The sequence below is a fragment of the Schistocerca nitens genome, chromosome 4 (assembly GCF_023898315.1).
Source record: "Schistocerca nitens isolate TAMUIC-IGC-003100 chromosome 4, iqSchNite1.1, whole genome shotgun sequence".
NCBI classification, from domain to species: Eukaryota; Metazoa; Arthropoda; class Insecta; order Orthoptera; family Acrididae; genus Schistocerca; species Schistocerca nitens.
In genome coordinates this window covers 743,146,563-743,171,878 of record NC_064617.1, presented here as the reverse complement: position 1 = coordinate 743,171,878, position 25,316 = coordinate 743,146,563, and the positions used below count along the sequence as shown (strand labels likewise).

The following is a 25,316-nucleotide window of genomic DNA, read 5'->3' as shown; positions in this document are numbered from 1 at the left end:
TCAGTGTCAGATCTCGTTCAGTTGAATTGCAAATACTACACACGTATATGTAAGAACGAAAACTTGAAAAAACAACACAGCAAACAGAGTTTGGAAGGCACAGTAGCCTGCAGGCTGGACGCTTCTGGTGGCATCTCCGTTAACAGCGTTCTTTATGAACAAGTGAATGTATAGCTACTAAGGTCTCGTCTAGGAGCTAGACGAGCGTGAAGAATCGCGGACCACTTTAAACAACTTCCTCTCAATCTCGGGGCGGATTAAATCTTTCCCAGACTCGATCGCACGCTCTTGTTCAGAAAAAGCAGAACACTTTGAACGACTAGAGATAGGAGGTTCATATTCACATTTGTATGTTCTGCAGGAATGATTAGCATTTGAAATATGTCAGCCCGCGGATTCAAGGTCAACATCGACATCGCGGCGCAACACACCCCATCGGTAGAATGTGCCCGCCGCTCTCACTGCCGCTAATAACCGATGGTAATAGATCAGTGTTACTTGAGCAGAAGTGCAGGATGCCTCGCAGACGTACGTGCGAAGCGTACCGTCAAATCAGTGAGTTTGAAACAGGGCACATTATTGGAATGAGAGAATGTGATGCAACCATCCGGGAAATTGTTGCTCGTGTAGGGCGAAGTGTTTCGGCAGTGCAATGGGTATGTGCAGAATGGTTGACGGAAGGACGAGACACCCCCCCCCCCCCCCGCCCCCGAGAAGATCGACACCTCATCCAAATGTCATTGCAGGACAGATCTGCGCCGTCCTCTGCTCTGGCGCAGTAGTGGAATAACGTAACACATCTTACCGTATCAGGTATGATAGTCCGTCGCCATTTATTACGGCGTGGGTTCTGTGTGAGTCGTCCATTTCTCTGCCTACCTTTAACGAATGTACAGAAAAATGCTAGACGGCAATGATGCATGCAGCGACGTCACTGGGGACAGGAATGGCATCAGATAGTGTTTCCGGACGATTCCAGGTTCTCTTTGCTTGAAAATATGGCAGCATTTTGGTTCGCTGCAGACAGGGGGAGCAGCATCACAGTGACTGCATAATGCCAACTCAAGGCCTTATAGTGTGGGGATACAACCACAAATCAAAGTTGGTGTGTGTCCAGGGCACTGTGATCCCTGTCACGTACGTGAATGACACCCTGCTACCTGTAGCAATACCCTTTCTGTACAGTGCACCAGACGCCATTTTTCCGCAATACAATGCACGACCACATGTTGCTACTAGAACACGTGCCTTCTTGGTGTCACAGAATGTCAGACTTTTGCCGTGGCCAGATCAAGAGACTTGTCATCAATCGAAAATGTGTGTAATGAGTACAGTGCTGTGACTCAGTGCCAACTACAACAGATGGATTTTGGAACCAGGTGAATGCAGCATGGGTAGCCACCCTTGGCGACATTCGAGTCATATACGCGTCGATGCCATCACGAATGGAACAAATTATCAGGGTTCATGTCTACTAGGCAACAGGACACATGACGAACCGAGGTAAGAGAAATGCTAATCATTTCTGCAGAACATACCAATGTACATGTCCTGTGAATATGAACGACCTATCTCTAGTCGTTCAAAGCGTTTTGTTTTTTTCTGGACATGAGTGTCTTTTGGAGACCCCTCGGTAAGAGCATTGTCTGCGGAAGACAAGCTTCTGGGTTCGAGTCTCTGCCCGGCACACAGTTTCAATCTGCCAGGGAGTTTCGTAACAGCAGCAACTCCACAGCTGAGCGGAAGTCTCTGAAACCTGCCTGTTTTTCACTGACGCGCCTCTCCCCTGTGCACAGTTCCGCTTCTCGACTACATTCGAGCGCCTACTGATGCTGGTCGCCGTGCTGTCGACGGTGGTGTCGGCCGCGTGCCAGCCGCTCAACACACTCTTCTTTGGCACCCTGACGGGCGTCATGGTGGAGTACGCGGCGCAGATGGGCGGGGTGGTGGCGCGCGCGCTCGACGACTACCTGCAGGGCCGCTGCGCTCCGGAGGACACCGTCAACGACGTCGTACTGCGCGCCATGTTCGACCCCAACGAGGTCATTGCCAGCGGCCAGACCCGGGAGGACGCGAGCGTGGCGTTCCTCGACGGCATTCGGCAGTACTCGGTCCGCGTCGCTAGTCTGGGTGGCATCATGTTCGTCGCCACCTACATCTCCATCACGCTCTTCAACTACGTCGCCACCAGACAGGTACGCATCCAGCACATGCATTTCAGGGTGCGACTGTATTCGTACTGTAAATAACTAACGATAGAAGGGGAATTCAATAATTCTACATCTACATTTATACTCCGCAAGCCACCCAACGGTGTGTGGCGGAGGGCACTTTACGTGCCACTGTCATTACCTCCCTTTCCTGTTCCAGTCGCGTATGGTTCGCGGGAAGAACGACTGTCTGAAAGCCTCCGTGCGCGCTCTAATCTCTCTAATTTCGTATTCGTGATCTCCTCGGGAGGTATAAGTAGGGGGAAGCAATATATTTGATACCTCATCCAGAAACGCACCCTCTCGAAACCTGGACAGAAAGCTATACCGCGATGCAGAACGCCTCTCTTGCAGAGACTGCCACTTGAGTTTGTTAAACATCTCCCTAACGCTATCATGCTTAGCAAGTAACCGTGTGACGAAACGCGCCGCTCTTCTTTGGATCTTCTCTATTTCCTCTGTCAACCCGACCTGGTACGGATCCCACACTGATGAGCAATATTCAAGTACAGGTCGAACGAGTGTTTTGTAAGCCACCTCGTTTGTTGATGGACTACATTTTCTAAGGACTTTCCCAATGAATCTCAACCTGGTACCCGCCTTACCATCAAATTAATTTTATATGATCACTCCACTTCAAATCGTTCCGCACGCATACTCCCAGATATTTTCCAGAAGTAACTGCTACCAGTGTTTGTTCCGCTATCATATAATCATACAGTAAATATCCTTCTTTCTACGTATTCGCAATACATTACATTTGTCTATGTTAAGGGTCAGTTGCCACTCCCTGCACCAAGTGCCTAACCGCTGCAGATCTTCCTGCATTTCGCTGCAATTTTCTAATGCTGCAACTTCTCTGTATACTACAGCAACATCCGCGAAAAGCCGCATGGAACTTCCGACACTATCTACTAGGTCATTTACATATATTGTGAAAACCAGTGGTCCCATAACACTCCCCTGTGGCACGCCAGAGGTTACTTTTACTCTGTAGACGTCTCTCCATTGAGAATAACATGCTGTCTTCTGTTTGCTAAAAACTTTTCAATCCAGCCACACAGCTGGTCTGATATTCCGTAGGCTCTTACTTTGTTAATCACGCGACAGTCCGAAACTGTATCGAACAGTTGACGCAACATTTTTTTTTTTCTGAAAGTAGGTTAGTTTCATTCTGGATTCCAATGCACCTATTAGTCCCCACTCATTTGCCTACAAAACTCTATTTTTTAACATAATCTCCGTTCAATGCGACGCCCTTGCGCCACCTCACTGGAAGGAACTGTATGTCCGCGTCGGAGCCGACGTCGTGCTGCGTCCAGATGAACAGCGAGGCATTTGTTCGTAAGCCGCGAATCACCTCAGATGAGGATGTCCGCACGTTTCAACATTGCAGGCGTCACAGTTGTGCGCGGCCGGCCGGAACACGGAAGATTGGACAGATTTGCGAGACCTTGTTGCGATGACGACAGACGCCTCGTCCAGCTACTGCTTTTGTTCACTTCCAAGTCTCTGTAGACATTCTGCAACCGCCTGTGAATATCTATGATGCACTGGTTTTCCGCTAAAGAAACTCAGTGACAGCTCTCTGCTTGAAATGCACCTCCGTTACAGACACACTTCTGAAGACTGCTTATAGCGCCATCACCTATCAGAACTTCGTGAAATTATAGGGGCTGAAGCAAGAATATTACACGATGTCCCACAGCAAATTCCACCTTTTTCTTCTTTCTTTCTTCTTTTTCTTTCTTTTGCTACTGCCTTTATGCCACATTGCGCGCAGGATCGGCAGGGTTATGTACAGAAGTGGCATTGTTAATGTTAAGGGGTGGCCAGATGCCCATCCTGCCGCCACCCCAAACCCCCCACGACGGAATTAGTGTAGCCCAGCTGTCTGCGTCTACTGTAAATCGTGAAATAGGGTGAATATGTTTCAAATGTCTGCGAGTCGTGTACCTGAGGCGGGGCGTGGGGACCAGACCGGTATTCACCTAAGATGACGTGGAAAACTGCCTAAAAACCACATCCAGGCTGGCCGGCGCACCGGCCGTCGTCGTTAATCCACCGGGCGCATTCGATCAGGGGCCGGCGCGCCTACCCGAGTCCAGGAAGCAGCGCTTTAGCGCTCTCGGCTACCCTGGCGGCTACCGGCTACCGTGGCGGGTACGCTAATTCTACTTTTTTTCTCAACCGAAATTATCTTAGGAAAAATATGCGCATTACTTATTGAACAACCCTCGTACTTTCTATCATTGATACTAGATAATACCTAGACTCTCCTTCCCTTCATAGAAGCACCTCGGAAAATTTATTTTATTTTAGCTTTGCAGCTGGAATACTTAGTTATTTCATCATGTAAACTACAACCCTTTGTGTCTAGAAAAGGATCGTGCATTACATTCACAACTTTGGAAGTTTCTTACATAGTACTGCATTTTTTTTCTAAATTATTGATTTGAATATCCAATAATGACAATATACCTTAAGAATAAATATACATAAATTCATAATTAGAAAGAATCTGAAATGAAAATAAGTAATGAAACAAAAAAAAAAATTGAATGTATTGGTGTTGCCTCTGAAGTCTATTGTTGCTCTTCTGTTTGCGGCTTCCTCGGTATGATTTCGAATTTTGCCTACCCAAAGTGGGATAATAGCCTCCTCATTCCGTGTCAGCACCATCTCAATACAGATTGGTTGTTCTGTACTGTGCGAGTAGCCCTCCGCCGGCCGAAGTGGCCGTGCGGTTCTAGGCGCTGCGGTCTGGAACCGCGAGACCGCTACGGTCGCAGGTTCGAATCCTGCCTCGGGCATGGATGTGTGTGATGTCCTTAGGTTAGTTAGGTTTAACTAGTTCTAAGTTCTAGTGCTCAGAGCCATTTGAACCAGTTTTGAGTAGCCCTCCAGTTATCGTGTGGCTTGGTAAACATCGACCCAGCACAACATAATGTACTCAGCGCTTCTCTAAAACATCGGGTCATCATAATTCCTTGTAGATGTACATACCATCCTGTTGATAGTTACTAACGTGTTTAGTTAAACTAAATTACAATTACATATCCTACTATATAACAAACACATTTTACTGATCGACCAGTATTTTCGTTATGCATTCCTTTAATTGTTGGTATGGTCACTTGCCTATCACATCGCGTCGGTCATCCTTTCGCCATCGAAGCTGCTCTCGTCTAATTACACCCCCACTAACTGTCATCTTGTCTCTCACTCACCCCCTTACCTTTATTAAAATCTCTCTGACAAGTGTTTCTGATTCTGATATTAATCGGACTTTGTTTATTCATCACTAGATATGCTGCTTTTTTTTTTACTTTCTTCATTTGTACAACAACTAAAACGCATCTAATTTTTTTCTTTTAGGGTTTTCTACAGTCCATGACTGATTTCCATACAAGTATTTACACAAGCGCACACTCTCAGAAATTTCTTCCTCAAAATTAGGTCTATGTTTGGTACCAGTAGACTTCTTTTGATTAAGAATTCCGTCTTTGCCTGTGTTACTCTTTCTTCGGTTTGCTCTCAATTCTTATTCTGCACTCATTAGACTGTTCATTCCATTCAACACGCCCTGTAACTCTTCTTCGCTTTCACTGAAGATAAGAATGTCATCAGCGAATCTTATCATTGATACTCTTTCACCCATTATATAAATCACGCTTTCCAATCTTCCTTTTCTTTTCACCATTGCTTATAACAGATATAGAGTGAACAGTAGGGGTGAAAGATCGCATCCATGTCTTACGTATTATTTAATCCGCGGACTTCGTTCTTGGCCTTACATTGAAATTGTTTCCTCTTGTTTCTTGTACTTACGGTAGCGTCCCCCTACTGCCGAGAAGTTATAATGTTTCACGTAATATTCTAGCGAAGGGGTCGGTTGAATGAGCTGAGTGCAAATGCGCAGCCGATTTTACAGGCATGGTCCGAGATGGGGAATTTCCTCGTCGCGTGATTAAATGTGTTACGGAGTGGTGGGACACTTCTGAGCAACATTGTCAGCCATGATCCGGGGATTGAGTGCTTGGCCACAGGCGCCGTATAATCGTATGATTGATGTTAATGGATTTAAGAGTAGTTAGAGGTTTGACGGTGTACTTGTACGAATTATGCCGAACTGTGTTACCTTTAATTGTCTACGAACGTGGACTAATAGTTCACGTGATATATTACGTCAGCGTTTTCAGGGCGATTGTAATGAACTGACCTATGATAAATGAATTACCGATCAGGTTATGAATTCTATTTAATGTATTCTGCGAAGCTGTATTATATCTTTCCTCACGTCTGGTTAAAATTGTAAGAAATTACACACGACTTCTTCTAATTACTCTGAGTTAGTTAGGACAAAACGATTAGCAAAAAAGTTCAGCCGCTGGTTGTGTGGGTTCCCTCGGAGGTAATAATTACAGTTTGTAACCCTCAGATTCGAAGTAGGTCGGATGGTGGACAGAACTATTCCTGAAGCAGATGCAAGATCGACTGATACAGAGAATCGCCACAATATTGGATTTCACCTGTCTTTGCTCATAGCTTACTACTAATTTTGAAAGAATTTTGAAAATCTTGCGCCATTTTACATTGTCGAACGCTTTTTCTAGGTCGACGAATGCATCACTGTGTCTCGATTTTTCTTCAGCCTTGTTTCCATTATCAAGTGCAATGTGAGAACTGCCTCTCTAGTGCCTTTACCTTTCATACAGCCAAACTGATTGTTATCTAACAGATCCTCAGTTTTATTTTCCACTCTTCTGCATATTATTCGTGTCAGCAGCTTGGATCCATTAGCTGTTGATTGTACGATAGTTCGCGCACTTTATTTGCCCTCGGTATCTTCGGAACAGCCTGGATGATATTTTTCCGAAAGTGTGATGGTAGTCCTCAGTCTCATAGACTCTGTACACTAATTTGAATATGGATGGCACTTCCTCAATGATTTTATAAATTCAGTAGAAATGTTTTCAGTGCCTTCCGCTTGATTTGATGGCCAGTTACCCAAGGCTCTGTTTAACAATGGGTGTCATATCTACTCCCATGTCTTCTTTTGTCACGTCATCAGACAAGTCCTCCCCCTCATAGACGCCGTCAATGCATTCTTTTCCATCTACCGCTTTTTTATATGCATTTCACACCAGCATTACAATTGCACTCTTAAGCTCAATGAACCTCCTTTTACGTTTGCTGACGGTGAAGATTATCTTGACTTTTCCATATCCTGAGTCTGAACTTCCAACGACCATCCTTTTTTCTATTTCTTCAGGTTTTCTCTGCAGCTGTTTGGCACTTGCTTCCCTGATCTTCCTATTTATTTCATTCCTGATTATACTTCTGTAATCCTTTTGGACCTCCTTCTTTTTTCGATCAGTTAAAATGTTCCTTCTGTTACCCAAGGTTTTGTAGTTACCTTCGATGCATCTGTGTTTTTCTGTCCATTCTCTGTGGTCGCTCTAAGTAGAGACGCTCATTCTTCTCCATCTGAATTGCCTACAGTGGTCTTCATTATCGAATTATCTGCAAGCTTACAGAACTTCAAATGCATCTCATAATTCCTCAGTATTTCAGTACCTCACTTCTTTCCGTAATTTTTTGGTCGATTTGCTGAAACTTCAGTCTACTCTTCATCATTTCTAAATTTCAATCGGAATCTGTATTGCATTTGGGTACGCCTTGCGATCCAATATCTGATTGCGGAATCTCCGTCTGACCATGATAGAATACAGCTGAAATCGTCCCATCTCTCGGGAACTTTTCCAAATATACTACATCCTTTTGCGACTTCTGAGTAGTGCATTCGCTGTTACTAGTTGACATTTATGGCAGAACTCTATTAGTGTTTCTCCTCTCTCATTATTACTCTACTCTTTTTGCTGCCGCATACCAACCCTCGTAATTATTACTTCATTATTATATTCATATAGTTTCTCTACCTGTTCATCTCCTGCTTGTGACGTCGTATGGCTGAACTGTTGTGGTTGGCTTTGTTTTGCTCTCGATTCTGATGAGAATAAACTTAGAAACTAACTATTCACGGCAACCCACACTCTGCCTTATTTGTAAAGAAACCTACTTCTGTTTTACCATTATTTGCTGCTGCTGATATTTCTCTTTATTCGTGGGAACAGAAACGTTGTCTTCTTCCCATTTCACTCCACTGTCCTCCACTATGGCTAGATTGGACTTTTGCGTGTCCTGTTCAGTTTTCGTTTCCTGTCTTGTGTTCCTATCTTCCCCGCCACGTTCAAACATCTGACATTCAATGCTCCGACTTGCAGAATGTTGGTTATTCAATATTATTTCTCATGGCTACCTCCCCTCAGCGAATCGAAGTCGTTAACCAATGGAGAAATCATTGTGGAACCTCTCATTTACAGGAATATGTGTTGAAAATGCAATGGGTTCTATTGGCCCGCCGCGATAGACGCGAGTGTTAGCATGCCGCTTCTGGGACTCAGGGAGACGGGCTGGCAGCAGGTCGAATCTTCCCAGAGGATTAACGCCGAGGGCCGACGTGCCTGCCAGCATTGATGTGATGTTGACGCTAACGTCTGTCTAGTTGCACGATTCGCAAACTTTTCGGAAAAAATCTCACACTTCCACGTTGGATAATACTAGACGCAGACAGATACGGTACACAATTTCCATCCCGTGGGAAAGGAGTAGCGACAGAAAGGGCATCCACTAACGTTACCAAATGCAAATTAAAATTCCCATCCCGTGAAGATACAGGATAAACGCCTGCAAGAGGAAAGAATGCTGTGGCTTCCACAGGCTTCTGCATCTTCATGCCGTTGATTATTGCTGACTTTTCAGCCTTTTAGTGGCAGTTTACCACCTCATGGGCGAGAAGCTGCCCTGACGCCCTTACACTCTGTCCGTTCCACCGTTGACTTTGACAAGGCTGTTGGCAGGACGAGGGACTATACCGAAAATCTTCGACCGTCGTTTCAGATGATTTTTATTCAAAATTTAAGCAGCTGCTGGGATCGAACCCATTGCGTGAAGACGACCAGTAAATGCGCTACCTCTCTTTTTTCCCTCCAAAAACGCCTGTTTTGCAAGCTCCTCATTCTATATTATTCAAAATGTGTTTTTCAGTTTTTCCTCTTCTTTTTCATTTTAATCTTAATTCTTTGGATTATATTTCTTCATATTTCAAATGAAAAAGAAAAATGTTCTTCTTCGGGACTATGATATCCTTTGTGGTCCAGTAAAGATTACTACGTCTTCAAAAAGCGTCGTCAGTCGTAGTTGAATTCCAGTTTGTATTCCTCATGACTGCAAACCTAGAGAGATGATTAATAATTTTGTAACCACTCAACATATTTTCTGACACACCTTAGTCGTATGCTCCAGTGTCGCTTTGCAGATAAGACTGAAAGTCGAAATAGCCAGAATAGCTGTGGTTATCGAATAGTGAATGAAATGAGCCACATACCACGCATACGACTGACGTTTTGTTCTTGGGAATATATGCCAGTCCAGTTGGAAAATGACGTTCAAGTCGACGGGCCCGATCTAGTAATTAAAGTACCGGAAAAGTAAAATGTTCGACCGAGTCCGAGTCTAGAGAGCTCAAATTTCACGCACTGTCTACCGCAACAAGAAAAAAAAATACTTGTTCAGTATGTTATAAGTCACAGTTTCGTGTGCACCCGTGCCTGTTAGAAGTGCTGTTCTGGTTTTCGGCGTGTCGTTCGCAGATTTGATGAAACCTACATTGCACTCCTCTCTACCGTGAATTACGCATTCTTTAAAACACCCCCTTAACTCATTGGAAAACTGTACAACTCGTTGTTCCAGTTCTTCAGCCACAGCAATGGGAGCCCTGTACACTTCAGTTCTGAGATGGCTCCGGATAGAAAAATTCAGAGGAGTGAAGTTAGGTGACCTTGGAGGCCAAGGTGCAAGCTGTGTTCTACTTATCCATCTTGGATCATATTCGATCGTTTAGTGTCGTCTTATACTAGGAAGAATACAGGCTGTCCATAGTTAAAATTACATTTTCGAAACGCTGTACAAATAGAAACATTGTTCAGAATGACGTCATCATCGAACAGCATATTATTGGCGCAGCGGGAATGTCATGAGAAAATAAAATTACCAAAATTTTACCAATAGATGGCACTGTAAACGTCTTAACGTAAATGAGGTCGGCTACAAATGTCAGATCAATCACGATACGACTGCCTTTTGAGTTGCACATTACACCAACCGTACTGTTCAATGTGCGTGACTCGATAGGCAACAGTTGTTGCACTCTTAGTTAGGTAGACCATGGCAAATCGAATGGGAAAAACCAAAAACCAAAAACAGCATAAAAAGCAAAATGACATAGCTTTATAGTTGTGAGACGGGCGCAAGTCCATGTTCAATATTCTGTCCACCTTTTTCTGCCACAAGTTGAAATCGAGAAGCAGCATGTCCCACAAAGGACCGCAGTGTCTCGCGGGTCACGTTGAAAATGCATTGCGCTTTGGGTGCCTTCAGTTCATGTACGTCCGTAACTAGTACACTGAACACAACGTATTTCCGATAACACCCCCGCCAGAAGTCACAAGGATGAGAATCAGGTGATTAGGACGACCAGACTGTAGGGAAACGACGGCTGACAGTTCCAGCATATCCGAAATCCCTATGCAGTAGCCCCCTCACTGGCTTGTAATGTGCGGAAGAGCGCCATCTTGCATAAAAATGATCCTACCCATACATCCACGCTGTTGGAGGGTTGGGGAATGACGTTGTGCACAAAGTACTCTTACAGCATTTACCAGTGACGGTACAGGTAACAGGATCCTCACGACACGTCTTCTCGGAAAAATACAGCCGCACCGCACAGTTACCATTGCAGAAAGAAGTGCTACCGGTTGATGTGCATACGGATTTTCCGTTGCCCATATTCTACAATCCTCCTTATCGAAATATCTTTGGAGACGTAAAAGGTCTTCGTCTGTCCACAGAATGTTCCATGACCTTTCATTGTCCATCCACGACCGCAAGAAATTTCAGTGCGAAAATTTCTCTTGCTGGCAGGTCAGCAAGAAGCAACTTCTGGACATGGAAGATTTGATATGGATCGCAACGCAGTGTGTTTCTTAGGATTTTACGCACCGTGCTCTCAGGCATGTCCAACGTTTGGCCAATTCCCCAAGCACTGCATGTCTGCACACTACCGCTCGACCTCTCCTGCAATACTGTGACCACATCTTAGACAGAAGGCAGATCAACTGCTTTCCTCCATCTGCCACATTGCACTTCAAAATAACTTGTCTTTTCGAATTTTGTAATCATTTCCTCCAGACCCTTGAGTGCCCGCAACTTCTGCAGGGCTACTGGCGTACAGTCACCGTTCATGTAAAAGAGCTTCACCAGCACCGCGCGATCCTTCATTGAGGCAGTCATGTTGGGCGTCTCTGACGCAAATAGAGGAACAGCCGTGTGCCGCGCGCCTGTTGGTGTGCATATTCTGACGGTTACACAGCCATTTATTGGTCAAATTTTCGTTAAATTGTTTTTTATGACATTTCCTCCTGCGCCAATAATACGCTGTTCAAATCTGATGTCATTCTAAGCAGTGGTTCCATTGTACAGCGTTTTCAAACTGAAGCTGTAATTATGGATATCTTGTATTTTCCTATTACCCATCATGCATGTATCACATTCCCAATGTTGTGCAAGATAAGGTAGACCATGGGTGAAATTTGATACCAAGTTTACCCTCGTTGGAAGCATCTGACGTAAAACACTGCAAATTTACATCAAGATGTGCACAGTTCTCTGTCCGATCGCACTAATTCAGTGAATTTGTGTCTATCGCTGATTGCGCGAGCTTTCCTGTTATCTGGCTACGCAAGGACTGTGGCCATACTGGAAAATTATTCCACTTAACAAGCTGATCGTACGATAAGAGCCACTGGGGAATCGATCTTGAGTGTGAAGGACAAGTTGCGATAACCGGCCTTGGAGGGCAGCTGCGTGATTCCATCTCACAATTCGGCATGACCTATCCAGTTGGCGCCGCTAACAAAGAAATGCGATATCAACGACCGATATTCATAACGACGTATACGTTCCACAAAAGTCCTTATCGGAAATGAAACTAACATGTAGAGCAAGAGCAGAGGACGGAGTGACCTTGGCTACCCGTCTGTTGACCGTCTGACTACGTCATTACTTGGATGGCAGAGTTGGAGGAAAATTTGGTCAGTAAATGCTCATAATTAATGTAAGATTCTGAACTAAAGTCGTTGCATCTGCATTATATAGGTTCTTAGGTTTTCTTACTATTACGTGGCTCAGCCGTGACTTCTCCAGCCCTCCCACCAAATTAGATTTTTCAGTGATACCGGGCACCGGAGCCGTTCTGTGCGCATGTCAGACATGCTGACTATTTACATGAAGCAGAAATATGATGCGTATGAAGTTGTAATTACTAGAAAAATGTTCTCTTATATTGGTCAGACATGGTGACTACTCAAGTGAGATAGAAATATGATGTCCTGGACAATGTCTCTGACAGTATGATGTGAAATAAAGATTTGAATTCTTGTGAGAAATGTGGACAAAATTCAGAGAGAGAAATAAATTTTACACACACTTAAGTGTGAGTGACAAACAAAGAAAGACAAGTTGACATGAAGATACGGCTTACAGCCCCTGTTGATTTACTTTTATGGTGCACATTAATTAGAGAGACTTACTGTACGTAAGAGCGCACTGAAACAACACTATTGGTAAGATTTGATGGCATAGTTTATATGAAAGGAATTTAAATGACCGTCTGCTTACAACAGAATATGGACTGGGGGTAAAGAAATCTCAGACAAAGGTAAACGAGTACAGTGGAAAGGAGAAAAACTGTTTGTTAAACATCATAAAGAAGGAAGAGGAAGTCAAGACAGGAAATGGAGATGCAAATAAAAGGGCAAATACATAGTAAATAAATTAGAAGCAGTCTTGATCGTTTAACTATTTTAATGGTGACCGGTTTCGATCTTTTTATCAGATCATCTTCGGACCATGAATGTCTGCCGGAGGCGGTGGCGCATGGCAGTCCTCTTGTTTAAGGCTTGTGGTGTACTGCCTAGCGATCAAGACTGTTTCTAATTTATTCATAATAATTACAGATCGCTGTTTTCCTATACAGGAACTATTTTCTTTAAAACGTCAAATACATAGTAGTGCAGGTGAAGATAACCTTGTAATGCTAATGAAAAGTCAGTGTAGTAAAACCAGAAACCCTCTAAACTGTGTGCTACAGAATAATAATTATATTACGCCGGCGATAAAGGAAATACACGCTGTTTACCTGTAATCTTTTCGTGCATTTCAGTTGCAGTATTGTTCCGAAAGTCTATTTTCTGCCGAGGTAGTGAATGGCGCTAATGTGGTCGTGTTCAGTAGATACATAAATATGTAACAGTGAGATCTCTGTAGAACTGAGATTTTGTGATTACCGTATCTAAAAACCTATCTTTTTACGTTACAGATTTACCGAATACGTGACATCTACCTGAAGTCAGTGCTACAGCAAGACATCGGTTGGTACGATATGCACCAGTCTGGAGACTTCGCCAGTCGAATGGCTGAGTAAGTATTAGCAACTTTTTAATAGATTATTTTATTTTATATTACACTGAGGTGACAAAAGTAATGGGATACATCTTACTGTCCTCTGGGACCTCCCTTTGCCCAGCATATTGCAGAATCTTGACGTGAAGTGGACTGAAGAAGTCGCTGGAAGTCCCCTGAAGAAATACTGAGTCATGCTGCCTATATAGCCGTTGATAAAAGCGAAAGTGTTGCTGGTGCAGAATTTTGTGCATGGACCAACATCTCGCTTATGTCCCGTGAATGTTCGACGAGTGGCCAAATTATTTGCTCGAATCGTCCAGAATGTTCTTTAAATTAATGGCGAACAATTGTGGCCCAGTGACATGACGCGTTGTCATCCGTAAAAATTCCATCGTTGTTTGGGAACATGAAGTCCACGAATGGTTACAAATGGTCTGCAGGTAAATTAACATAGCCGTTTACAGTCAATGATCGATTCAGCTCGACCAGAGGATCCAATCCATTCCATGTAAACACAGCCCACGCCATTTATGGAGCCACACCACCAGCTTGTCAAGTTCCCCGTAGACAACTTGAATTCACGGCTTCGCGCAGTCTGTGTCACACTCAAACCCTACCATCAGCTACCAACTGAAATAGGAGCTCATCTGACCAGGCCATGCTTTCCCAGCAGTCTAGCCTTCAATCTCGTGCTGCCAGCGAAGGCACTCGCGTCGCCCACTGCTGCCGTAGCGTATTGACGCCAAATTTCACCGCACTTTCCTAACGGGTACGTTCGTCGTACGTCCCACACTGATTTCAGCGGTTCTTTCAAGCAGTGTTGCTTGTCTGTTAGCACTGACAACTCTACGCAAACGCCACTGCTCTCGGTCGTTAAGTGAAAGCCTTCGGATACCACATTTCCCGAAATGAGATCTGATGCCTGAAATTTGGTGTTCTCTGCACGCTCCTGACACTATCGATCTCGGAATATTGAACTGCCTAACGATTTCCGAAGTGGAATGTCCTACGCGTGTAGCTCCAACTGCCACACCGCGTACAAAGTCTGTTAATTCCCGTCGTGTGGCCATAATCACACAGGAAAATTTTTCACATGAATCACCGGAGTACATATGAAAGCTCCGTCGATGCAATGCCCTTTTATACCTTGAGTACCCCATACAACCGCCGCCAATATACACTCCTGGAAATGGAAAAAAGAACACATTGACACCGGTGTGTCAGACCCACCATACTTGCTCCGGACACTGCGAGAGGGCTGTACAAGCAATGATCACACGCACGGCACAGCGGACACACCAGGAACCGCGGTGTTGGCCGTCGAATGGCGCTAGCTGCGCAGCATTTGTGCACCGCCGCCGTCAGTGTCAGCCAGTTTGCCGTGGCATACGGAGCTCCATCGCAGTCTTTAACACTGGTAGCATGCCGCGACAGCGTGGACGTGAACCGTATGTGCAGTTGACGGACTTTGAGCGAGGGCGTATAGTGGGCATGCGGGAGGCCGGGTGGACGTACCGCCGAATTGCTCAACACGTGGGGCGTGAGGTCTCCACAGTACATCGATGTTGTCGCCAGTGGTCGGCGGAAGGTGCACGTGCCCGTCGACCTGGGACCGGACCGCAGCGACGCACGGATGCACGCCAAGACCGTAGGATCCTACGCAGTGCCGTAGGGGACCGCACCGCCACTTCCCAGCAAATTAGGGACACTGTTGCTCCTGGGGTATCGGCGAGGACCATTCGCAACCGTCTCCATGAAGCTGGGCTACGGTCCCGCACACCGTTAGGCCGTCTTCCGCTCACGCCCCAACATCGTGCAGCCCGCCTCCAGTGGTGTCGCGACAGGCGTGAATGGAGGGACGAATGGAGACGTGTCGTCTTCAGCGATGAGAGTCGCTTTTGCCTTGGTGCCAATGATGGTCGTATGCGTGTTTGGCGCCGTGCAGGTGAGCGCCACAATCAGGACTGCATACGACCGAGGCACACAGGGCCAACACCCGGCATCATGGTGTGGGGAGCGATCTCCTACACTGGCCGTACACCACTGGTGATCGTCGAGGGGACACTGAATAGTGCACGGTACATCCAAACCGTCATCGAACCCATCGTTCTACCATTCCTAGACCGGCAAGGGAACTTGCTGTTCCAACAGGACAATGCACGTCCGCATGTATCCCGTGCCACCCAACGTGCTCTAGAAGGTGTAAGTCAACTACCCTGGCCAGCAAGATCTCCGGATCTGTTCCCCATTGAGCATGTTTGGGACTGGATGAAGCGTCGTCTCACGCGGTCTGCACGTCCAGCACGAACGCTGGTCCAACTGAGGCGCCAGGTGGAAATGGCATGGCAAGCCGTTCCACAGGACTACATCCAGCATCTCTACGATCGTCTCCATGGGAGAATAGCAGCCTGCATTGCTGCGAAAGGTGGATATACACTGTACTAGTGCCGACATTGTGCATGCTCTGTTGCCTGTGCCTATGTGCCTGTGGTTCTGTCAGTGTGATCATGTGATGTATCTGACCCCAGGAATGTGTCAATAAAGTTTCCCCTTCCTGGGACAATGAATTCACGGTGTTCTTATTTCAATTACCAGGAGTGTACGTGCCTATCGCTGTCCGATAACTTTTGTAACCTCAGTTCATAGTGCTCCCACAGTAAGTTAGTTTAGGAGCAGTATTTTTCATTCTGCTGGTGCGATACAACTTTGGATAAAGGACATCTGAATGCTCACCATGAGTCGCACTTCAAAAGTATTTCCAGAATGAGATTTTCACTCTGCAGTGGAGTGTTCACTGACATGAAATTTCCTGGCAGATTAAAACTGTGTGCCAAACCTAGACTCTAACTCGGGACCTTTGCCTTTCGCGGGCGAGTGCTCCACCAAATGAGTTACCCAAGCACGACTCACGCCCCGTCCTCACAGCTTTACTTCTGCCAGTATCTCGCCTCCTACTTTCCAAACTTTGTAGAAGCTCTCCTGCGAGATTTTTATAAAGAAAGTCTTCGTGCTACAAAAACGTCATAATTCGTGAGTATAAAACATGTTACGTTCTGTTTTACAAGAAGTACTTTAAAGCATTGGTCCCTTACATATCTTGCATTTACCGCGAATATCCCGCCCAGTGCAGAGTCCCAAGCGATTAGAAAACAGCACAGGAACAGTTAAAAGAACGAACCGGCAAAATTATAGACCAATATTTTTAACATCGGTTTGCTGGAGCATCCTTAATCATATCATCAGCTCGAAAGTAACAAATTTTCTTGAGAGGGAACAGCTTCTGTCCACAAATCACCACGGTTTTAGGAAACATCGTTCGTGCGAAACACAGCTTGCCCTTTTTTTCACATGAGTTCCAGCTAACCACGGATGAAGGTCAACAGGCGGATTCCATAATCCTAGATTTCCGTGAAGCATCTGACATGGTGCCGCACTACCGACTGTTAGGGAAGATACAAGAACACGGGATAGGTTCCCAGGTATATGAGTGGCTGGAAGACTCGAAGCAACAGAACCCAGTATGTCGTCCTCGACGGCGAGTGTTCATCAGAGACCAGCGTATTGTCAGGAGTGCCCCAGGGGAAGCGAGCATAGTTAACAGCAGTCTGCGGCCGTTTGCTGATGATGCTGTGATGTATTGGCAGGTGTAATATGATGACATGTTGGAGACCGTAGCTGTTGTTTGAAGACAAATGTTGATGGTGTTAGGACAGCAACCAGCCACAAATTTACTTTGAGTTCCTTTATTCAAAGGAAACCGTTACCGGTTTCGAATCGTTGTGATTCATCATCAGACGGTTTACACGCTTTCTTTATGACATTTGGTGTGTTTTTATAGATTAATTGTCCTAAAATATAAATGAAACATGATTATAAACACGCCACACACAGATGGTTGCGTTACACATTTTCGTTGCATGTGACTTACGTGAAACGTCGGTTTCGAGAGTCTGTTTTCATAACGTTCGTCCAATCGATGTAAATCCATTCCCACTGCATCCTCGTTGTTACACACGTATCAGTTCTCACTGTACACTTTAGATTTGTCGCTGAGATCATTTCAACCACGCACCACATGTTTTGATACATACAAAGAGCTTACAAACATATGAGTATCACAGATGCTATGACATATCGTAACATTTGATGATGATGCCCTATGTTTGGAAAGGATCATATACTCATTTACAAAACTGTAATGCCTTTTACATTAGTACACAGACATTGAATTTTTTTTTTTTGCTAAATTAATTATAAAGTTTTTTTATATATATTTAGAACTGTATATGTAAAATAGTATATTATTTTATTACATTTGGCATCATGATAATTATAGTAACATATAAATTTGCTACTTGATCTGCAGATAGGTGTATTAATATTATTTGCTTTGGAGGCTGGAAAGTAATTTTTGGAAATTTTTCAGGAAAGGGGTGTCAGCTAACTCTGTTTGTTCGTTAAGGATATAGTCTGGGGTGCTGTTTTTGTGTGTGTGTATTTCTAATTCTTCTAATGTATTCATAGTGTCTCCTTTTTCTGTTACATACAAAATTTTTAAGTTGTCCTCAATGTTTCCCACTGAATGGTTTTCTTCAGCAATATGGGCTGCAAATTTTCTGATGTTTTTCTTCTTTTTAAATAAGTTTGCTATTTGGTATGGAAGTGGGCCTATGTATTGGAGAGTAGCATATTTAGGTTTGGCTTCAGTGGCAAACTGATTTGGCTTGAAGTGACTGCTGTGAAGTGGATCTGTGGTTTTTGTCTGCATTTTGTTGTGGAGTTTTCCTATTATTGTGGATTTATATTCATTATTATGAGCAACTGTTTTAATTATGTTGATTTCATTTTGTTGGTCTCTGTCACTCATTGGTACTTTTTTAATTCGGTGTTGCATCGTTCTGAAATATGCCATTTTTTGTTGGCGGGGTTGGCAAGATGAGTTGCTAATATTGACATCTGTGGTGGTAGGTTTTCTGAAAATGCTGAATTGATGTTTATTGTTACTATTGCAAATTTTCAGGTAAAGAAAGTTAATGCTTTTATTAGTTTCATGTTCAACTGTGAATGGGATATTGGCTGACATTTACATCAACCATATAGAACAAAAATTCTTCTCTGCCAACCAGCACATCTCAAACAAAATAATATACTACAGAAGATATGTTGATGATACAATACTGCTTTTTGATGGTACAAGCAATGAAATAAATACATTAGCAGCAGATCTTAGTAAAATGCACAAAAATATTAAATTCATAGTTGAACATGAAACTAATAAAAGCATTAACTTTCTTGACCTGAAAATTTGCAATAGTAACAGTAAACATCAATTCAGTATTTACAGAAAACCTACCACCACAGATGTCAGTATTAGCAACTCATCTTGCCACCCCCACCAACAAAAAATGGCATATTTCAGAACGATGCTACACCGAATTAAAGAAGTACCAATGAGTTACACAGAGCAACAAAATGAAATCAATATAATTAAAACAGTTGCTCATAATAATGAATATAAACCCAACAATAATAGAAAAACTCCACAGCAAAATGCAGACAAAAACCACAGATCCACTTCACAGCAGTCACTTCAAGCCAAATCAGTGTGCCACTGAAGCCAAACCTAAATATGCCACTCTCCCATACATAGGCCCACTTTCATACCAAATAGCAAACTTATTTAAAAATATGAGAAATATCAGAATCAGCTTTTCCACAAATAATAAATTACAACAAAAAGTAATTCATGATGTAAATACCTCTAAGAGTCCCTACCGTAAATCAGGAATATACAAACTCAAATGTGATACATGCCCAAAATTCTACATTGGACAGACAAGCCAAAGTTTTGAAATTAGATACAAAGAACATATTGATGCTCTAAGACTTGGTAACTTGAACAAATCAGCATTTGCAGCCCATATTGCTGAAGAAAACCATTCAGTGTGAAACATTGAGGACAACTTAAAATTTTTGCATCTAACAGAAAAAGGAGCCACTATGAATATATTAGAAGAATTAGAAATACACACACACAAAAACAGCACCCCATACTATATCCTTAACGAACAGAGTTAGCTAACACCCCTTTCCTGAAAAATTTCCAAAAATTACTTTCCAGCCTCCAAAGCAAATAATATTAATACACCTATCTGCAGATCAAGTAGCAAATTTATATGTTACTATAATTATCATGATGCCAAATGTAATAAAATAATATACTATTTTACATATACAGTTCTAAATATATATAAAAAACTTTATAATTAATTTAGCAAAAAAAAAATTCAATGTCTGTGTACTAATGTAAAAGGCATTACAGTTTTGTAAATGAATATATTAAATGAATATATGATCCTCTCTAAACATAGGACATCATATTCAAATGTTACGATATATCATAGTGTCTGTGGTACTCATATGTTTGTAAGCTCTTTGTATGTATCAAAACATGTGGTGCGTGGTTGAAATGATCTCAGCGACAAATCTAAAGTGTACAGTGAGAACTGTTACGTGTGCAACAACGAGGATGCAGTGGGAATGCATTTACATCGATTGGACGAACGCTATGAAAACAAATACTAGAAACCGACGTTTCACGTAAGTCACATGCAACGAAAATCTGTAACGCAACCATCTGCGTGTGGCGTGTTTATAATTATGTTTCATTTATATTTTAGGATAACTAATCTATAAAAACACACCAAATATCATAAAGAAAGCGTGTAAACCGTCTGATGATGAATCACAACGATTCGAAACCGGTAACGGTTTCCTTTGAATAAAGGAACTCAAAGTAAATATGTGGCTGGTTGCTGTCCTAACACCATTAAGTATTGGCAGGTGTCATCGTTGAGTGATTTCAGGAGCATACAACACGACTTCGACAAAACTTCTAGTTGGTGTGATGATTGGTAGCTGTCTCTAAAGGTAGAGAAATGTAAGTTAAGGCAGATGAGTAGAAAGAACAACCCAAAATGCTTGAGTACAATATTAGAAGTGTGCTGCTTGACACAGTAACGTCACGTATAAGATCTAAGCGTAACTTTGCAAAGCAATATGAAATTAAAGGACTATATAAGAACTGTAGCAGGGAAGATGACTGGTCGACTTCGGTTCCCTGGAAGAATTTTAAGAAGGCGTGGTTCATCTGTAAAGGTGTGGTTCACCTGTAAAGCAGATCGCATATAAGTCAGTAGTGCGACCCATTGTTGAGTACTGTTCGAGTGTTTGGGATCCGCACCAGGTTTGATTTAAAGGAACACATCGAATCAGTTCAGAGGCGGGCTGCTAGATTTGTTACCGGAAGGTTCGAACAACACACAAGTGTTACAGAGATGCTTCAGGAACTCAAATGAGAATCACTGGAGGAAAGGCGACGTTCATTACGAGGAGCACTATTGAGAAAATTCAGAAAACCGACATTAGAGGGGAACTGAAGAATAATTCTACTGCCGGCAACGATCATTTTGCGTGAGGTCCGTGAAGATACTATTAGAGAGATTAGGGCTTGTTCAGAAGCGTACGGGCATTCGTTTTCGCTTACTCCGTTTACGAGTGAAACAGGAAAGGAAATGACTAGTAATGGTACAGCGCACCCTCCGCCACGCACCATACGGTGGCTTGCGGTGTATGCAAGTTGTTGTAGATGTAGATGTGCATTATTCTACAACAGACTGGCGTCAGCGATATAGGCCATAATTACATGCATCTTTTCTACGACCCTTCTTGAAAACGGGAATGATATGAGCTGTTTTCCACTCGCTAGGTACCCTTCGTTACTTCAGCGAACTACGATAAACTGCTGCTAGAAGGGGAACAAGTTCTTCCACACAATCTCTGTAGAAACTTAGATGAGTCTGGTCCTGATGCTTTTCCAGTGCAAAGCGATTGTTGTTGGTTTTCTATTCCACAATCGATTACCTCAGTATCTGCCATTTCGGCACTCGTGATACAATTTCGAAAGACCGAATTTAGTAATTCGATCTTCTCTCTGTCGTTTTCAGTTTTTCGTGCTTTTATGTTCACTGAGCGATGGAACAGATAATTTCGATACTGTTATTGACGTTACGTAATGCCAAAAATTCTTAGGACCTTTGGTGTGATTATTTGGCCAAATTTTACTTAGTAACTGATTGAATGCTTCTCGCATAACTCTCTTCACGCTCATTTTCGCTTCATTTAGCTTCTGTTTTTTTATCAGACTGTGACTTAAATTGAAGATGAAATCCTCTATGCTTTCGCAGCGTCTTTCTATCACGGCTACTGAACCACAGTGGGTCTTTTCAATCCTTCACATCATTGTTCAGCGCATACTTGTGTAAGGCATATTGCACAAGGCTTTTGAGTTTTAGTAATTTGTGCTGAACATCTTCGTGCTCAGAGCTGAATATTTGATGATGACTACATAGATACTCTGCAGTTTGTCTCCTGTTACTCTTGTGAAGCAAAAATATTTTCCTACCTTCTTATTAACATTACCATTGCTGCTATCACAGCCCTATGATATCCGGTTGCCTACCCGACCTTAAGTGATTCGAAAGATCTAGGACATTGCCCTCGCTTGCTGCAGTATCTGCTCGAGAGAATTTTCAGACGACACGTTCAGAATAATCTCATACGAATCGCTTTTTCTGTCACTTATTTCAGTTGCGTGACTCTCCCATTCTATAACTGGCAAGTTGAAGTCTCCTCCCTGTCACTATAGCATGGTCAGGGGACTTATTAATGATGTTGTCCAAGTTCCACTACAGCTTCTGACCTGACTCAGGTGGTCTGTCTATTAAGACATCCAATTACCATGTTTGACTAACTTTTGATGCTTATTGTTAGAAGTTCTTCATTAAAGTAAACAATGCTAGAAGACAATTTGCTCCAATAACCAGATTGATTAGAGATGAAGAAGGAAACATAATAAGTGACAGTAAACAGACTCTGGAAAGGTGGCGAAGATACTTTAATGAACTACTGGATCGAGAGATAGAGCAAGCAGAGGATATCTCTAATGATTGTGAGCACGAGCTGGGTGATGAATGGAATGTAGGAATACTATGTCCCATACATAAAAAGGTCGACTGAATGGAGTGTAGAAACCACCGTAGAATCACCCTCCTGTACCTGGGGTACAAGGCGTTATCTAATATTACTTTTGATTGACTACCCCCCACAGGTGTAAGAAATTATAAAACACCAAAGCTTTTTTCGACGAGGAAGATCAACAATAGACCTGATTTTCAACCTGCCACAAATTTTGGAGAAAACTGTTGAATATAGAATTGGAACACATCACCTCTTTATTGGCTTTAAGGCTGCATACGACAGCGCCAATAGAAACCAGTTGTTTCACGCCTCACAGAAGATGAGGATACATGGAAAGCTCCTGAGAATGGTTAAAATGATGATGTCTGACGTAAGAAGCTGCATTCGAGTTCGAGGAAATTATTCAGATCTGCTGGAAATAGAAAAAGGGATACGTCAAGGAGATGCATTAGCATGCTTATTATTTAATGTAGCACTAGAGAAGGTGATTAGGGAAGCAGGCCTACAGACCAAGGGCACCATCTTCTACAAGTCAGTGCAGAAGTTAGCATATGCAGATGACGTAGACATTACGGCACGGATAGTACCAGCACTGAGAAAAGGTTTTACAGCCTCAAGTCAAGAAAGTAAGAAGACGGATTTTATGATAAATGAACATAAAACTAAATACATGGACTGTGGGAAAGCATGTCATCTAAATATGCCGTCAACTTTCAGTGTGAATGGATACACATTCGTAAGAGTTGATAGCTTCAAGTATCTTGGTTCCTCAGCCACTTGCTTTAATGACATCTCAACTGAAATTATGATTAGGCTGATATCAGCAAATGTGGCATATTTCACCTTGAGTAATTTATTCCGGTCAAGATTCCTCAGCCGCCCAACAAATTTCACTATTTGTAAAACCCTTGTCAGACCAGTTCTCACTTATGCTTCGGAAACATGGCCCTTGACGAAAACCGATGCAAGGCTGCTCGACGGATTCGAGAGGAACGTTTTGAAGAGAATAATTGACCCCGTGTGTGACAGAGAACAATTGAGGAAAAGGTACAATGCAGAATTATACACTATGTATCCCGATGCTCCTGTAAAAACATCATACGACCAGGAAGGATAAGATGGACAGGTCATGTGGCAAGTATGGAGGAGTCTGAGGTGGTAAAGAAGATTCCTTTTGGTAATTCAGGAGGACAAAGAGGGTGAGGTCGACCTCGAGGAAAATGGCTCGATGGAGCGGAAGAAGACCTACGAAGCTCGGATGCAGAAACTGGTGGAGGGTAGCATGTGACCGTGATAGATGGCGGAAGCTCGTTGGGAAGGCCAAAGTTCCTCATGGACTGAAGCGCCACAGCAAAAGAAGAAGGAGCAGTGTTCAGCTGTTTTTTTTTTTTAAAGTGATGCATCACATGTTAGCAGCTGTGTCGTTACCCAAAGTGATGCAATGACTGATTAGAAGCGACTCTCATTTTTATGATCTGATTGTGTAGTACGCGTATTTGACTTAGAACAGTGGGTTTAATGGATTGGCTCATACGTAGCATAACGCAAAAAATTACGATTATTTTACAGTTCGAGCCTGTTGTTCATTGGTATCATCTTAAAATACCAAAGTATATAGCTATCAAAATTATATTGATACATATGGTGTCGACCAGAGATCGCGGTGCCACACAAAAATTTGGCAATACTAATCGATAACACAGACATTAGCGACGTCTCGCTGCAATCCGCGACAACCAATGGGAGGAACCCCAGGAGACCTCACTTCCACTCCCTCCCCCCATCCCCCAGAATATCAGCACCCCCCCCCCCCCCCCCCCCCCCCCGCTGAGGTCAATATAGTCTCGAGCATACAAGAGCTCTGCCCAGTTCTTGACCTCATCTGAAAAACATCTTAGTGTAGGATCGAAGAGTTGTTCAAGTTTCTAATGAACTTGTACCATGGAAAATCTTGAACATTGTACATCAAGAGAACAGTTTGTGCATCAACTGATACTTTGATTGTCCATGACAATCGTAAATTATCCTTAACTGCTGTGGCAAAGAGGTGCTCCAAAGTTAAGTAAATCTTTCGTTTATTAATGTCATAAAATGAGCTAATATTTCATGTGTTCTAGTTAGATGAGCCTTGTTCTAGATCAATGACAAAATCCACAGCTAAGGCTGGACAAAAGAGTTCCATCTGGTTACAACAATATGTGCCGAATGACTCCAGGTTTCAGCGAAATCAGTAGTGAAATTAAAGCAATTATCTTAGCAGCAGCTGAAATGATTTCCAGAGTGAACATTACATTCTGCCGTGAAGTGTGCGCTATTTTGAAAATTTGTGGCTAATTAAAACAGTGTGCTGAGCTTGCCTCTTATCGACACAGATAACTACGCACAATTCATGGCCCACTGTCACAGTTTCCCTTCCTCCACTACCTATTTTCCGAACTGAAGCTGTGAGTGCGGGTCCTGGATAGCGCACGTGGTAATAGT

At 43.2% G+C, this 25,316-nt stretch overlaps 1 protein-coding gene across 1 annotated transcript in view; it reads left to right on the top strand.

The window, feature by feature from the left end:
• Nucleotides 1-25,316, top strand: part of LOC126252987 (ATP-dependent translocase ABCB1-like) — a 180,700-nt gene that overhangs the window by 36,887 nt on the left and 118,497 nt on the right. Inside the window, exons 4-5 of the mRNA XM_049954014.1 lie at nt 1,797-2,195; nt 13,711-13,811. Of these exons, the coding sequence (XP_049809971.1) occupies nt 1,797-2,195; nt 13,711-13,811 (500 nt within the window). The remainder of the gene's footprint in view (nt 1-1,796; nt 2,196-13,710; nt 13,812-25,316) is intronic.